This window comes from Ursus maritimus, unplaced genomic scaffold, assembly GCF_017311325.1.
Source record: "Ursus maritimus isolate PB19 unplaced genomic scaffold, ASM1731132v1 scaffold_19, whole genome shotgun sequence".
Taxonomy (NCBI): domain Eukaryota; kingdom Metazoa; phylum Chordata; class Mammalia; order Carnivora; family Ursidae; genus Ursus; species Ursus maritimus.
The window spans coordinates 51,681,616-51,697,750 of record NW_024424341.1 but is presented as its reverse complement, the minus strand read 5'-3'; the positions used below and the strand labels follow the sequence as shown (position 1 = coordinate 51,697,750).

Here is a 16,135-nt window from a genome sequence, read left to right as displayed (position 1 = left end):
AATCCATACATTCCAAAATCTTAAGGTTCAGAATTTGTCTACTGCTTCACCCAAGTCTACAGACTCTGGTGGCCCTTCCTGAGGGGCTACACATTCTGTCTTGGGACCCACTCTCTGTTACTCTCCCTGAGGTCCCCTCTTCCTGACTTGCTGACTTGTCCCAAGCTCAGCTGTGAATCCGGGGGTGGGGGTGGGGAGACACTATAGCTGGGAAGTGAAATGGCACAATTAACAAACAGAACCAAAGTCCACCCTTCACTCCCGGGTGGTATAAAGGCAAACCACCTGAGCCAGCACCATCTGACTGTCTCTCCCGGTGCCACCATGCTGGCCTCAGGGCTGCTTCTGGTGGCTTTGCTCACCTGCTTGACAGTAATGGCCTTGATGTCTGTCTGGAGGCAGAGGAAGCTCTGGGAGAAGCTCCCTCCAGGACCCACCCCGTTGCCCTTCATCGGGAACTACCTGCAGCTGAACACACAGCAGATGTCTGATTCCTTCATGAAGGTGTCAGGACGTGGGATAGGTGGAATGGGGTGGGGTTAGGGGCTAGCCTAATTGAGCTGGGACTTAGTGGCAGGGGATGGGGCAGGGTTGGCAGAGTCTTAAGAAAGTGGAAATCTGCGGGTTGGGCAGCAGGGTCCTAGACAAGAAAGAGCAGGTCTTCGGATGTCCAGCTCCTTGAGTGTCAGAACCTGGGGGAAATACATGCATAGGTGAGGGCTGGGCACAGGGCTAGTTCCCAGTGGGGGCCACAGCCTCTAAGCACTCCCACCTCCACCAGATCGGGGAGCGCTATGGCCCGGTGTTCACGGTCCACCTGGGGCCCCGGCGCATCGTGGTGCTGTGTGGACACGAGGCGGTGAAGGAGGCTCTGGTGGACCAGGCTGAGGAATTCAGTGGGCGAGGTGCTCAGGCCACCTTCGACTGGCTCTTCAAAGGCTATGGTGAGGAGCTCTGGGTGGGGGCGTGTGCCCAGGCACACTTGATGGCCTCAGTTTCCCCACTGTTCTTCTCCTGACTCGCCGGCCCAAAGCTGTGGCTGAGTTCTACCCCTGCTTCCCTCTGTCCCTGTCCCTGGTTATTGTGACCTCTCCCTGGTCTTCTTCAGCTTGACTCAGGGTGTCTGTGTCTCTATTCCCCCTGCTTCTCGGCCTATCTCCCTGTTCTCTCTCATGGATGCCTCTTCTTCCTCTGGGTCTGGGAGGATCTCTTGGGATTTCTTACTGGAACCCCGGTCCTCCATCCCTGCGTCCTTGCCTCTCTCCTGATTCTTTTCTTCCAACCCAGTCACTTCCCTCTTTCAGTATTTCTCTGACCCTCAGTTGTATCTCTCTCTGTCTCCCCCACTCCCATCCCATCCTTCTCTTACTCCTGCTCTCTGCACACCTCTGTCCCCGCCCCTCCCCGCCCCACTAGGGGTGACGTTCAGCAACGGGGAGCGCGCCAAGCAACTCCGGCGCTTCTCCATCATCACCCTGCGGGATTTTGGAATGGGCAAGCGCGGCATTGAGGAGCGCATCCAGGAGGAGGCAGGCTTCCTCATCGAGGCCATTCGGGGCACAGGCGGTGAGCAAGCCTGGGAATGAGCAAGGAAGAGGGGTACACCCACAGAGACCCGTATTTTCTCCTCCAGGAAGGGGACTGGACTGGGGGAAGGCTTCGGGGCTCTAGGCTCAGGGGTCTTGTGCTGGAAGTTTGGCTCCTCACTCCAGTGCCCTCCTCTAATTCTCAGGCAGGCATAAGACTGCCCAGTTGATGCTACCCCAAATCCCAGTCTCTCCCCAACCCCATCCCGTTCCCCAGGTGCCTTCATCGATCCCACCTTCTTCCTGAGCCGAACAGTGTCCAATGTCATCAGCTCCATTGTCTTTGGGGACCGCTTTGACTATGAGGACAAAGAGTTCCTGTCACTGCTGAGTATGATGCTGGGAAGCTTCCAGTTCACAGCTACCTCTATGGGGCAGGTAACCTGTCCCAGTCTGGCTCTCCAACACCCCTACCACAACCCACCCACTGCTTTCCCACACAGAGACAGGTGCCCTGAACTCCCATTCTCCTCTAGTCAGGTACCCTCAAAACCAGCCCCCACTCTTGGACAACTGAACAGTTGCACCAGAACCCAAGACAGGTGCCCAGTACCCAGTTTCCAAAGACACTCGGATATCACAAGAGTAGCGCCTCACCAGAAGGAGAATGAGAAGAAGGAGGAGGAGAAGAAGTGGAGGAGGAGGAAGGGGATGGAGAAAGAGGAGGAGGAGGAGGGGAGGAGGAAGAAGAGGAGGAGGAGGAAGGGCAAGGAAGGTGGAAGTGGACAGAGGAGGAGGAAGAGGAGGAGGAGAGATGGGAGGTGGAGGAGGAGAAGGAGGAACAGAAAGAGGTGGAGAAGGGGTAGGGGAAGAAGTAGAAGAAGAAGAAGAAGAAGAAGAAGAAGAAGAAGAAGAAGAAGAAGGAGAAGAAGAAGGAGAAGAAGAAGGAGAGGGAGAGGGAGAGGGAGGGGGAGGGGGAGGGGGAGGGGGAGGAGGGAGGAGGGAGGAGGGAGGAGGGAGGAGGGAGGATGGGTAAAAGAAGAAAGCGACCAGAGCCTGCAGACAAGAAACACATCCTCATACCAGCTCTCTCACCTAGGCTGGTGTTTCCATTCCGACTTACCTTAATACCTAACAGTTCCTCCCTGTTAAGATATTCCGTCCTTCCATCTGAATATCTTAACACCTGGACAAGTAACCACATCAGCCAACCTCCCAAACACCCGAACACCAGGTGCTATAAAATCCAGCCCATCAAAATCATTTGATATCTACACAGGTGTCCCACACTGGCCATTAGAATAGCTAGGAAGTGCCACCTACTAGCCCAGTTAAATATCTGAACATCAGGACACGTTCCAATAATGATCCCCTAAATGTGCAAACATACCTGGACAGACTGCTCCCCAAGCACTGAAATAAGTATCCCCCAACCCAGCTCACTCAAACACCTACAGATGTGCCCCCTATCGGCCCATGTGAAAACCGAAACACATGAAGAGGAGTCTCCCCTCACTTTAACACCTGCACACCAGCCCCACTTAATACCTGAACACCTGAACAAAAGCCCCCAATTCAGATCCCCTAAATATCTACACAATTGTCTCAAACTTCTGAGACCACATGAATGCTTAAACACCTACACCTGTGTCTCCCAACCAAACCCTGCCTGAATATCTGAACACCTAGATGCGTTCTCCAATCCAGCCACACCCAAATACCTGAAACCTGGATATGTGTCCCAATCCTTCTCACCTACATTCTGGGACAGGGGCCCTCACACTTAACTCACCTGAAAACTTAGCTATCTCCTCTCATCAAGCTCCATTAAATCCTAAACACCTGGACAGATGCCTTTAACCCAGTGCCTTCCTTGTTCCGAGAAAGGTCCGGCTCCCATCAGAACCTCCCTGCTAATGGGGCGCCTGGGTGGCTCAGTCGTTAAGCGTCTGCCTTTGGCTCAGGGCGTGATCCTGGCATTCTGGATTCAGCCCCACAGCAGACGCCTCTGCTGGGAGCCTGCTTATTCTCCCACTCCCCTGCTGTGTTCCCTCTATCGCTGGCTGTCTCTCTCTCTCTCTGTCAAATAAATAAATAAAATCTTAAAAAAAAAAAGAACCTCCCTGCTAACAAATATCCTTCCTGCCTTTCTTCTCCCCCCATCCTCAGATCTGTGAGATGTTCCATTCAGTGATGAAACACCTGCCAGGACCACAGCAACAGGCGTTTAAGGAGCTGCAGGGTCTGGAGGACTTCATAGCCAAGAAGGTGGAACAGAACCAACGCACCCTGGACCCCAATTCCCCAAGGGACTTCATCGACTCCTTCCTCATCCGCATGCAGGAGGTACATCCCAGCAGCCAGTGTGGAGAGCTGCAAAGCCAGGCAGCCCCTCATAACATCCTCACAATCTCAAGAACATTAACGGTGGCTGATCCATCTGCCAGCACTTGCCATGGGCAGGACCTGTGTGGGATCCATAAAACAACACTTCCACACCGCCCACTTGCTGTCTGTACCCCTCTCCTCATATTCCTACTGTAAAAAGTGACCCAGGGCTGATGAGTAAAGGACAGGTAGGCAGCCAGGGAAAGAGTGTAGGAAGGGCGTTTGGGCAGAGCCGTCTGCCTGAACAAAGCCCTGGCAGAAGTAGGGTCTCTCTTCCTACCTCTGGTCTGGACCTAAGAGAGCTGGGTCCAAATGGAAGAGTCCGGAAGGCCTCTGAGAGCCCTGAGGTCAGTGGGCCTGGCCTGAGGCCCTGTCTCCCTGCAGGAGGAGAACAACCCCAACACGGAGTTCTGCTTGAAGAACCTGGTGCTGACCACACTGAACCTCTTCTTTGCGGGCACCGAGACGGTCAGCACAACCCTGCGGTACGGGTTCCTGCTGCTCATGAAGCACCCAGATGTGGAGGGTAAGGCTGTGGGGGTGGGGCAGTGAGGTGGGGGCCACAGACCCTCACACTTCCTCTGAGCCCACTGCAATGTCCCCACCTTTCCTAGATCCCTGGAACCTCAGCCATACCCTGTTATCCAGATGCTAGGTGATACTCTCTGATAAGCACCAGCTGAGTTTCACTGGCTGTCAAAATACTGAAAATATCTGAACTGATGGGTAAATAGCTCCTGTGCTGAGTCAGATGTATGTGAGACCACATAGAGTTGAGACCAGGTGAATAGGACGCTGCACCAACATGTTTATGGCCAAGGTCTGTTTCGAATGGTCTATGCCCACATCACACGTGGATGTGCATATTTGGACTATCGTCCCTGCCCTGAGACCCCCGGATGCCTAAACACTTTCCCTTTCTTCCCACAGCCAAGGTCCATGAGGAGATTGACCGGGTAATTGGCAAGAACCGTCAGCCCAAGTTTGAGGATCGGGCCAAGATGCCCTACACAGAGGCAGTGATCCATGAGATCCAAAGATTTGGAGACATAATCCCCATGGGCTTAGCCCGCAGAGTCACCAAAGACACCAGGTTTCGAGAGTTCCTCCTCCCCAAGGTACTTTCCTGTCCTGCCTAGGGGGACCTCCATCCTGCTCCCTGTGACCCAGCACCCCATTCCCCTTAGAAGCTTCCCAGCCCCTGTCCCACTGCCTCAATCAAACACTTCCTCAACCACCATGACCCTTTAACCTTCCCACTCAGAGATTCTTGAACCCTATATCTCCCCCAGAGCTCTTGCTGCAGGGATTATGAACCCCATGTCCCTAAATGTCCTCTCTCAAAAGACATGAACTTCATCTCTAGACCTCCTCCCTCAAGGACACGAGTCTCATGTCCCCCAAAATCCCGCCTAGAAAGACACAAACCCAGTGTCTTTAAAACTTCCTGTCTCTGGAAACATGAACCCCCATGCCCTTTCAACCTCCCGCCTTGGGAGACATGAACTGCACATGCCCCACACCTTCTGTCCTAAGACACACAGAACCTGTGTTCTTCAAACTGCCCTTTTCAGGAGACATAAACCCCATGTCTGCATAGCTTCCTATCTCAGAGACATGAATTTCCTGTCTCCCAAAGCTCCTCCCTGAGAGGACCCACACTCCCACACCTCCCATATCTCATCACCTGGGGCACCGTAATTGTCTCTCTAACCTCCATGCACTTGCGGCATACTCTACCCCGACTCTGGCTTATCAAATACCCCCTCTCCTCCTCACCAGGGCACCGAAGTGTTCCCTATGCTGGGCTCTGTGCTGAGAGACCCCAAGTTCTTCTCCAACCCCCGTGACTTCCACCCCCAGCACTTCCTGGATGAGAATGGGCAGTTTAAGAAGAGTGATGCTTTTGTGCCCTTCTCCATTGGTAAGAGACCAGTCTGTGCCAAGCCACCGCTCCCACCAACAGGGCCTCCTTCATCCCAGCTCTCCTCTTCAAGGTGTAGCCTGGTGTCTTTCCCCAGCATGGAAGTCCCTCTCATGATCTACCTTGGGACCCATCAGCTGCAAACCCCATAACTACTTGAGCTTAAGCTAAAGGATAAGGATGATCACACCTGTTTCAGAGATGGGGCAAATCAAAGTCTTAGTGAGTCAGAGATTTGTCCAAGTCACTTAAATTGTTTAGAGTCCTCGCTTGGAGATGAGAGCCCAGCAGGCATATCTGAGTGTGTACTTGGAGAGAAGGGGCATCTAAATTTCCCATTGCTACAGCTACCTCACCCCCATCCCATGCACAAGGGAAAATGATGCTCAGAGATTAGAGACGTCTCTGAAAATCTCTCAGGCCACAATATTCCAGCCTCTCCTCTCTGGGAGAAAGCATCTGGGGGTGGATAGTGGGGCAAGGGGGCAGTGAGAGCAGGCCTCACCTCCAGCCCTCCCATTCTGTGCCTTCAGGAAAGCGGTACTGTTTCGGAGAAGGCCTGGCTAGAATGGAGCTCTTTCTCTTCCTCACCAACATCTTGCAGAACTTCCGCTTCAAGTCCCCGCAGCTGCCCAGAGACATCGACGTGTCCCCCAAGCTCGTGGGCTTAGCCACCATCCCACGAAATTACACCATGAGCTTCCAGCCCCGCTAAACAAGGGCTTGCGGGAAGGCACAGCTGGTTGGGGGACAAAGCAGAGGGAGGGGGAGGGGCGTGGCTATGGGGAGGGGCGGGGTTTTGAAGGGCAGGGCTAGCCCCAAGGAGGTGGCTTAGGGAAATAGGAAGGGCAAAGAGGATGGAAGAGGAAAGAAATGGGCTCTGCTCACCTTGGTAGAGATAGATCTTTCAGAAGTGGTATGAGAGGAAGGGAAATTACTTATTGAGTAAATATTTTCTGTCAGGTCCCTGCTAAAAGTTAACACGTTCACCTCACTTAATGCTCGGAAACCTATGCAACAGAGAACAGTCTTTATATCCATTTTACAGGTACAAATCCTAACTGATTCCCAAGGAATCTACCACAACGACAAAAAACCTCCTAATAAATGAATTTATCAAGGTCACTAAACATACTACAATTTTTTGTGTTGTTTTTCTATACACTAGCAATGAACCCTAGGAAATAAAAATTAAGAGCACAATACCATTTATAGTCCTCACAAAAGTGAAATAGGTAACTATAAATCTAACAACACAGGCACAGGACTTGTATGCTGAAAGCTACAAAACACTGTAGAAAGAAATAATTTTTAGATAGACGGTCTAGATATCCATTGACAGATGAATGGATAAAGGAAATGTGACATGTACATACAATGGAATATCACTCGGTCATAAAAAGAAAGGAAATCCTGCCATATGTGACAACATGGATGAACCTTGAGGATTTTATGTCAAGTGAAATAAGCCAATCAGAGAAGAACAAACAGGGTATGAATCCACTTGTAGCATGGATCTAAAACAGCCAGACTCATAGAAGCAGAAACTCATAGAACGGTGATTGCTAGGGTCTAGAGGAAGGGGGAGAAGGGGGGGTTGCTAGTCAATGGGTACAGTTTCCATTTTGGAAGCTGAATAAGTTCTAGAAATCTGCAGCACGACATTGTGTCTGTACTTGACAACTGTATCGGGCACTTAATTTGTTAAGAGGGTAATTATCATGTTAAACGTTCTTTCCACACACACACACACACACACACACACGAAAGAAAATGTATGAACTAAAAGATGGAAGGATTTACTGACACCCTAAAAGAGAGGGTTAAAAGTCACTTCAAAGTGATGAATAACAAGGCCTCTGTGATTGCTCGGGTCAACGTTATACATGGAGTAGAGTTTGGTAAGACCGTAATGACTTTTATTTTATATATACTGAATTTAGGTGACAGTGTGTATACCAATGAAAACGATTCAGTTGAAAATATAAGAATTATGGCATAAAGGGCACCTGAGTGGCTTAGTCGGTTAAGCATCTACCTTCGGTTCAGGTTGTGATTTCAGTGTTCTGGGATGGAGTCCCACTTCCGGCTCCCTGCTCAGTGAGGAGTCTGCTTCTCCCTCTCCCTCTGCTACTCCCCCTGCTTGTGCTCTCTCTTGCTCTCTATCTCAAATGAATCGATAAAATCTGTTTAAAAAAAAGAATTATGGCATAAAAATTAGTCTGGAACTGAAAGTCACATGCAAATAAATATCCTATTATTGTCTGGAGAAAGTACCTCCTTAGATCTTACTCAGCTCAAACTCCTCAGAAAAGAATGCTGGCAAGTGAAGCAACATGTAATGAAGGGGGGACAGCCATCACAAGGATCATTTCTAGATGTTTAGAAATTTTTATTGAAGGCGTGGGAAGATTTTGGAGATTAGATATAGTGTACTTTGAATTCCTGAGAATATTAATGAGTACCAGACAGTCAGATCTTTCCAACTGTGATGCAATATTGTACGAAAAGGTTACTGGACTTGGGTCCTCGGACCCAGCGACAGTAGAAACCAGGCTGGACTCAGAATTTAAAAGCACAGGCAAAGCTTTATCGGGGTTTATGCTCCAGCACGAGGGAGGCAGCACAAAGGGAAGGATCCTCAGGCTGACTTTCCGAGGAGAGGTCAGGGAGAGTTTTTTTTAAAGAAACTTAGGTGGGAAAAGCATGACATCTAAGCATGTAGAATGGGGATTTATTAGTACCTGTTCACTGAAAGGTTATGCTTCTTCCCACGTTGTCTAATCACCAAGTTCAATCTCCACCCTCGGGGGCACCTGGGCGGCTCAGTCGATTAAGTGTCTGCCTTCAGCTCAGGTCATGATCTCAGCGTCCTGGGATCGAGTCCCCCATTGGGCTCTCTGCTCAGCGGGGAGCCTGCTTCTCCCTCTGTCTGCCAGTCTGCCTGCTTATGCTCTCTCACTCTGTGAAATAAATAAATAAATAAATAAATAAATAAATAAATAAAATCTTTAAAAAAAAATCTCTACCCTTGGGGGCACCTGGGTGGCTTAGTAGGTAAAGCGCCCGACTCTTAGTTTCAACTTAGGTCATGGTCTCAGGGTCTTGAGATCCAGCCCTGCCTGGGACTCCGCACTCAGTAAGGAGTCTGCTTGAGATTCTCCCTCTCCCTCTGCCTTTCCCCCCACTCACACACTCTCTCTCAAATAAATAAATAAATAAATAAATCTTCAAAAAAAACACAAAACACCTCTCCACCCTTGGCATGATTTTTAGTATTATAATGAGGGAAAATGTTGGTGAAACTTCGGGACTGGGGGCCCCTGTTGGTACAGACTGGTTTGGTCTGGTCTTAGTAGTCAGCATCCCCTTTTCAGTAAGCATCCTCCCTCCCCATTCCTGCAAGATATGCTAGTCAAGAAGCATAGAGTTTCAACTTTTTTTTTTCTTATGGAGGTAGCTGTAGGGGCATCTGGCCGGCTCAGTTGTTGGAGCATGCGACTCTTGATCTCGGGAGTTGTGAGTTCAAATCCCATGTTGGGCATAGAGATTACTTAAAAAATAAAATCTTAAAAAAAATGCTGGATTTTTGTGGTCAGGTTGAGGGGACCCAAGTCCAGTCTCTGCTCTGTCGACAAAAGACCATATGTTTCTGAGGAGACACACAGGTTTGTTTGTTGCCCAAATAAATTTGTTACCCAAAATAAATCAAGCCAGAGTTCCAAAAGAAGAAAAAACAACAAGTTAAAAGAAGTTAAATGTTCTCCAATATAATTCTACTAACTAGTACAGTGCCGAGTACTTACTAGTTGCAGGGTGATATTTTAAGTATTAACCATACCAATGGCAGGGCACTGACTAATGAGAATGAATAACGTTCTTGTCTTTTCCTTTCCTTTTTTTTTAAGATTTTATGTATTTATTTGAAATAGAGAATGAGCTAGAGAGACAGCGAGCACATGATCGGGGCAGAGGCAGAAGGAGAAGCAGCCTCTCTGCTGAGCAGGGAGCCAGAGGCAGAACTTGATCCCAGGACGCTGGGATCATGACCTGAGCCAAAGCAGCCGCTTAACCAACTGAGCCCCCCAGATGCCCCCTTGCGTTTTCCTTTTCTATGTGAGAAGCAGTGATTAAGATCATGGACACGGGGGCCCGGACAAATTGGGTTTTTAACTCCAGCCCTGTCTCTCCCTGGCTATGTGACCCTGGAAGTGATTCAGTCCCTCTGTGCCTCATTTCCCCAGTCTCCAAGGAGAGATGATATCTCAGGATCTAGTTCATGAGTCTCTTTTGGGACATAAATGAGTGAGTATATGTTTCAAGCGTTTAGAATCCTAGGGGCCAGGTGATTCGTTACGGGTAACAGGTTAGCTCTTATTCTCTTTCTCTTGTGTCCTTTTTTCGCTTTCTGTTTCTCGCTTTCCACGTGCCTTTCTCTGCCCATCCCTCTATTAGCCTCCTGTTCTCTCTCTGTCCAGAGTATCTTGTAGGTTTTTCCACCTTGGTTCTTCTTTCTCTGCCCTTCCTCTTTAGTCCTTCACAGTCCTTACCCCCAAGCCTGCCTCCAGGGACTCAGAGTCTACACTGTGGCTTCCCCGATGTGAGAGTTTCATCTCTGTGTTTATCCTCCTTGCAGCTAGAACCGGCAGAGGTGACCTCACTCTCTTTCGCCACAAACCATTGAACCATCCACCTCCCTTAAAGTCAGGCCGACTGTGTCGTGTTCATTTCCAAGATAACTTTCCTAAGAAACGAAACAAAAGCTCCAGAGAAAGGGGAGAGACACAGGCAAGTTTCAGGGTCTGTAAGTGGCTAAAACATAAGGCTTCTCCTCCTTGAGGTCTTTTGTTGCCTCCGGGTTGGTAGATAAGCGTGCGAGAGCGACAGAGCATGCAGAAGACTGATGGTAGGGAGAGTGGGAGGGTTTGATGGCAAGGATGATCCAGCCAAAAGAGTGTGACAACGAAGAGAAAGAGCAGCCCATGTGGGCGGGTGGGGGGAAAAACAAAACAAAACAAAACAAAACAAAACGGAACAAAACTCAACGCTTGCGCAGGCGCATTGGGACGAGCCTAGGCGGCCTTTTGCCGCCCGATTCAACTGGGGCCAAGTCAATGTCCTCGGGCGCCCCCAGCGGCTGCAGCGAGAAGCTCCGCAGGATGGCGGTGAGGTAGAGGAGGAGCTCCAGGCGAGCCTGCGACTCGCCCAGGGGACGTCCTGGAGATAGGACAAGGTGTGAGCTGAAATGACAGATGAGAAGAGAGGTTGTGATTTGCTCAAGGCCACACAGCTAACAGTGACAGAGCCGAGCCGCAGAAGGGGAGGCCTGGCTTCTGTGCCTTCTTCACCGTTCCTGTAGTCTTTCTCGCAAGTGCCGGATGCACACGGTTGGCAATATCCTAAGTGTTACCTCTTACAATTCTTCCATTTTTCTGCTACTATGTAAACATTAATATTTCCCCCCATTTTAGTGGTAGACTAAATATGAAAAACTAGAACTGCTTCTGTTGCACCAGATGACAATGTCGGTGTAAGCTCTACCTCAAAGGGTTTCATCGCTCTCTGCCTATAACTCCAGAACTGGATAGTCAGAGCTGGGGGTGTCTCTGAGCCCAGGAAGCAGACACTGTTTGAAGCTGCTTGTATTTCCATAACTGGAGAGGAGGCAGTGAGGATGGGGAGTGGGATCAGGGCTGGGGTGGACGTAGGAGAATGGGAATCTGGGCATTCCAAGGCTGTGATTCCCACCCTGTCCGTAGTCAACAGCTGAGAAGGGCATGAAGGTAGGGATCTTCTTGAAGGACTGACCGGCATCCAGAAAGGGCTCACAGTTGAACTCCCAGGGCATCAAGAATTGGCTGGGGTTGTGGCAAACAGGGCTAAGGAGGGTGATGACATCTGTGCCCTGCTGTAGGGGAAGAGGAAATCAGTGGTATGCCCTAGAGACACGGATGGAAAGTTCAGGGAATGACATTGGCAAGCCCTGCACATCATGGATCTTGGGGCCCGTGTAAGGCAAGGCCTGGTGGTCCTCCAGCACCTATAGCCCTGCATGCCCCACCATGAGGTAGATCTCCTCCTGCACGTGGACTGTGAGTGGGGGCCTTAGAAGGGACAGGTGCTGTCATTGAGTCTGGGCCTCTCTGTGGGGACATGTGGGATGGCGAGGGGGAAGCCCAGAACACGTTGCAAGACCCAGTGGCACAGTACAAAATACACCGCTGAATATTAACAGGATGCAGCTAGAATATTCTGGAGCATCGTGCAAAACAAAATGACAAATTGTAATGTAATGACATCAAAATTTCATGCAACAACAAAATGTCATTTAACTGAAACCTGTAGAGTCACCTGATATATTTGTTTACCCACAAGTTATGAAGGATCAAAGATCAAGGAATAGAGCTTTAAATATCTTTATCTCTTTTTCTTCTTCAAAATGAGGCTAGAGGGGTGCCTGGGTGGCTCAGTCCATTGAGTGGCTGACTCTTGATTTCGGCTCAAGTCATGATCTCAAGGATCAGGTCCTCACCGGGCTTGCACTCAGCTCAGAGTTTGCTTGTCCCTCTCCCTCTGCTCCTCCCCTGCTCACATTCTCTCTCTCCCCTCTCTAATAAATAAATAAATAAAATCTTAAAAATAAATAAATAAAATGAGGCTAGGGGTGCTCGGCTGGTTCAATCAGTAGAGCATGCAACTCTTGATCTCAGGGTCATGAGTTTTAGCCCCACATTGGATGTGGAAACTCCTTTAAAAGTAAAATAAAATAAAATTAGGTTAAAGTAGAATTTACCTCATACATTATGGTGAGGATTCATTTTACAAATGTAAAACACTAAGGTTAATTCATTATACACGGTAGTGCTATTTCCTAGTTGCAAATCTGGTTTTCTAAGTGTTTGCTTTAGGTTTATATTGGGTATCTTGAACATATCACAGTCTATCTTCAAGTAATATGTACCACCTCACGCAATCTGTAAGAACCTAAGGATAGCATTGTGCAATTTTCTTCCTCCTGGCCTTTTGCATGTGTTAGAAATCCTACCATGTATCATCATTATTTTTGCATTAACACCCAAATACTTTCTAAAGAGTTTTTAAAAATAAGAAAGAAGTCGGGACACCTGGGTGGCTCAGTCGGTTGAGTGTCTGACTCTTGATCTCAGCTCAGGTCTTGATCTCAGTGTTGTGAGTTCAAGCTCCCATGCTGGGTTCCCTACCCTACTTAAGAAAAAAAAGTCCTTTATATTTACATACATATTTATCATTCTGCAGTTCTTAGGACCTTTGTAGACATCTCTGTTGGTACCATTCTCCTTCTGCCTGAAAGAGTTCCTTTGATATCTTTTGTAGTGCAGATCTGCTGATGATGATTTCATTCCAATTTCATAAACTTTAGAAAGTCTACTTTCCTTCATTTGTTGACATTTTTCATTGGGCATTAAATTCTAGATAGATAGCCTTGTTTTTCTGTTACATAATGTGTGGGATTTGGTGACTGGATTTGTAGAATTTAGATGGAGAATCGGTATTGGAGACCAGTCAAATTGGACAGTATTTGGGATCGAAGATGGAGCTAGAAGTTGGGAGAAAACCATGAATTCATTTTGACCAATAGGATTGGGATGGGATTGATTATAGAAATTTATAATGGGGATTTAGGTAGGTTTATGTAGAACATCAGAACTGGTTCTGGATAATTTGACTTGTCACTGAGATGGAAGTTGATAATGAGATTGATGTCAAAATAAAGATTGGGATGAGAATGGTTGGGATGAGCTTGAAATGGAAAGGGGGATTGGGATAAAATACACGTTAAGATAGTTATTGTATCTGGGGAAGGTGAAGTTTGGACAACTTTATCCCTGGTCCTGGACTCTGCAGTTTCCATGTCTTCTCATGTCGCTAGCAAGATCAGTGACCCTGAAGGACACCAAGATGGAAGAACTATCTCCCTCTTTCATGCTGCCATAATGAGGAAAGTGTTTTTTGGGATGCAGGAGAGCAGGAACAGGCTTACCATTTTCCTTGTTGAACTTGGAAAATAAGAGGAAGTCATTCTGGTCAATGAAGTCCTTATCATGGTCCACAAGGGCCTCCTTCACTGCTTGGTATCCCCTGAGGACAACCAGTAGCCTGGATCCCAGATACAAGGTGTATACAGAGCCGTACTCCTTACTCAGCTATGGGCAGCAAGACCGAGCTTACATTTGGCTCCCTTGTTTCCCCTCCCCAAGCTGAGGGGCCCACACCTCTCTGAGGGACATCAGCACTTTTGGGAAGCCAAGCTGCAGCATTTTTCCCAGTAGTGAGAGGGATCTGGGCCCTGGGGGAAGTTGGTCCTTGCATCTTGAGTTGAGGGTCAGGAATAGACGGGTAAGAATCAGGGGCAGGAGATGGCTGTACTCAAAATGTCCATGGTGAAGGCAGTTACAGGCAATACCTGAAAGGAAAAGTGGGAGAGATTGTGGCTGGGCAGGGGATCTTTGCCTCTCTCATCTCCATTTGGTACATGCCTTCCCTAGATCCCAGATACAGGGGAAGAGGAGGAGAGGAAAAGAAGCAGAGAGGAATAGAGACAGGGAATCTGTCTAGAGAGAGAAAGGGTGGGAAGGTGAACAGGAAGGAGAGAGAGAAAGAGTAGCAGAGGCATAAAGAGGCAGTGACAGAGAGAGAAACATGAAGAAAGAGGTAGTCAGAGAGACAAAGAGGAAACCAGACAGACATCAAGGAAGACAGAGAAACAGGGAAAAGGACAGAAAGAGCTTGGCAGTGAGTGACGTACACAGGGATAGAGAGACAGAGGCAGAGATAGAGCAAGAAAGAGACAGAACTTACACCCAGAGAGACATTGGAGAGAGGGAGAAACTGAGAGAGAGAGAGAGAGAGAGAGAGAGAGGTCACCTCTCTCCCTTCTCCTCCTCTCTTTTTCCCTCCATCTCTCTGTCTCCTCTTCCCTGTGTCTGTCTCCATCTTTCCACATTTCTACATCTTTTTCATAGTTCCCAGTTGACATGGTTCCCATTTGACGTTGTTCAACAGGTGCCTCAGGGGTTTTGTGCAGGGAAGAGGGTAGGGCAGTGGGAGAAAGTTCCAGAGCAGTTCTGACCATCCCCCTGGTCATTGTCTGGGCAATAAGGAATTCCCCATGGTGCCCAAATGGCTGAGCTGGGAGATGTAGGATGAGGAGATCCAGGGGTTGTCCCTCTCTTCCTCATAGTCCCTGGAATCCTATGTGGTAGACATTGTGAGTGAGAAAGTTGGCAACCCTCAGAATAGTACATTGTGACTGTTTTTTGGGGTAACAGAAAAATCCTGAAAACATTTATCCTTGGATCCAACCAGTCTTAGAACCATGAAACTTTAGAATCATAGACACCTCAATCCTCTGGAACATAAGTCCATGAAGACAGGGATTTTGTCTATTTTGGGGGCTGTGAATATCCACACAAAGCTTCAGTGGCAGAGGTGGGCTAAGATCCACATCTCTAAAACATACCCATTGTACCTTCACGCTCTCATCTCCTATCTGAAACCAGAACTCCCATTCCTGAGTTCCTCATCCACTCCCCCCCACTCCTGCCCTGCTCTGCTGACTGTCAGCTTGGAGAAAGGGGGAGAAGAGCAGGTGCCCACATTCTCCTCCCTCATCCCTGCCTTCCCCATCACCTCTTTCAGGGATTTCAACAGGTTCTCCACATGCACACCCAGGACATTTCTTACAAAGTGTTTGCCTGCAGAACTGATGAACTATGGCCCCAAGCTACTGAGGAGGAAGCCTGAGAACCACACAGCACTGACCAGGTCCTTTATGTTCTTGAATCACCACTGTCAGCAGCTCCCAGATATTATCAGGGCCTTTTGCATCAAGCCCAAAGGAGATGATGGGGAGGGAGGTGCTGGGTGCCTCCCACTGAGTCATTGTTCCTGGCCCTGCTAGACATATTAGCTTGCCAGGGCTGCAGGAACTAAGTACCGCACCCGAGTGGCATAAATGTCAGAAATCCATTGGCTCAGTTCTAGTATCTGTCTCTCAGCACCCCTCAGGCTCTGTGTTGTTGGACTCTGCCTTTCTTCCTTCTTAGCTACTCCTTTCCCCAAATTCTGCTGTTACTTATTTCTCTCTCCATCACATCCCATTCAGCTGCCACATCTCGATAATTGGAGTGTGTTGTCTCCTCCATGGATTTGCATGGATACATGGGGGAATCCCCATTCCAGGTGCTGGGGGGGGGCCTCCACACCTGCAGCATTTTCTGAGTCACTCTCTTTCAAATCCACTGCTCTCTGGCCCAGT

The 16,135-nt window shown here is 48.7% G+C and overlaps 1 protein-coding gene and 1 pseudogene across 1 annotated transcript; one reads left to right on the top strand and one right to left on the bottom strand.

Moving 5' to 3' along the window:
• Positions 1-375: 375 nt before the first annotated feature.
• Positions 376-6,553, top strand: LOC103661107 (cytochrome P450 2A13-like). The gene is made up of 9 exons (XM_040634418.1): positions 376-514; positions 756-944; positions 1,417-1,566; positions 1,804-1,964; positions 3,696-3,872; positions 4,299-4,440; positions 4,845-5,032; positions 5,697-5,838; positions 6,372-6,553. The coding sequence occupies exons 1-9, from the start codon at positions 376-378 to the stop codon at positions 6,551-6,553; spliced, it is 1,470 nt and encodes a 489-aa protein (XP_040490352.1).
• Positions 6,554-10,879: 4,326 nt separating this feature from the next.
• Positions 10,880-15,760, bottom strand: LOC103661106 (annotated as a pseudogene).
• Between the last annotated feature and the right edge of the window lie 375 nt (positions 15,761-16,135).

What these genes read in the sequence shown, in the direction of transcription:
- LOC103661107 (XM_040634418.1), top strand. Translation starts at nt 376, where the DNA reads ATGGCCTTGATGTCTGTCTGGAGGCAGAGGAAGCTCTGGGAGAAGCTC. An exon ending in CTTCATGAAGGTGTCAGGAC is followed by an intron (nt 515 to 755) that starts GTGGGATAGGTG and finishes TGGGGGCCACAG; the next exon opens with CCTCTAAGCACTCCCACCTC. An exon ending in GAAGCACCCAGATGTGGAGG is followed by an intron (nt 4,441 to 4,844) that starts GTAAGGCTGTGG and finishes TTCTTCCCACAG; the next exon opens with CCAAGGTCCATGAGGAGATT.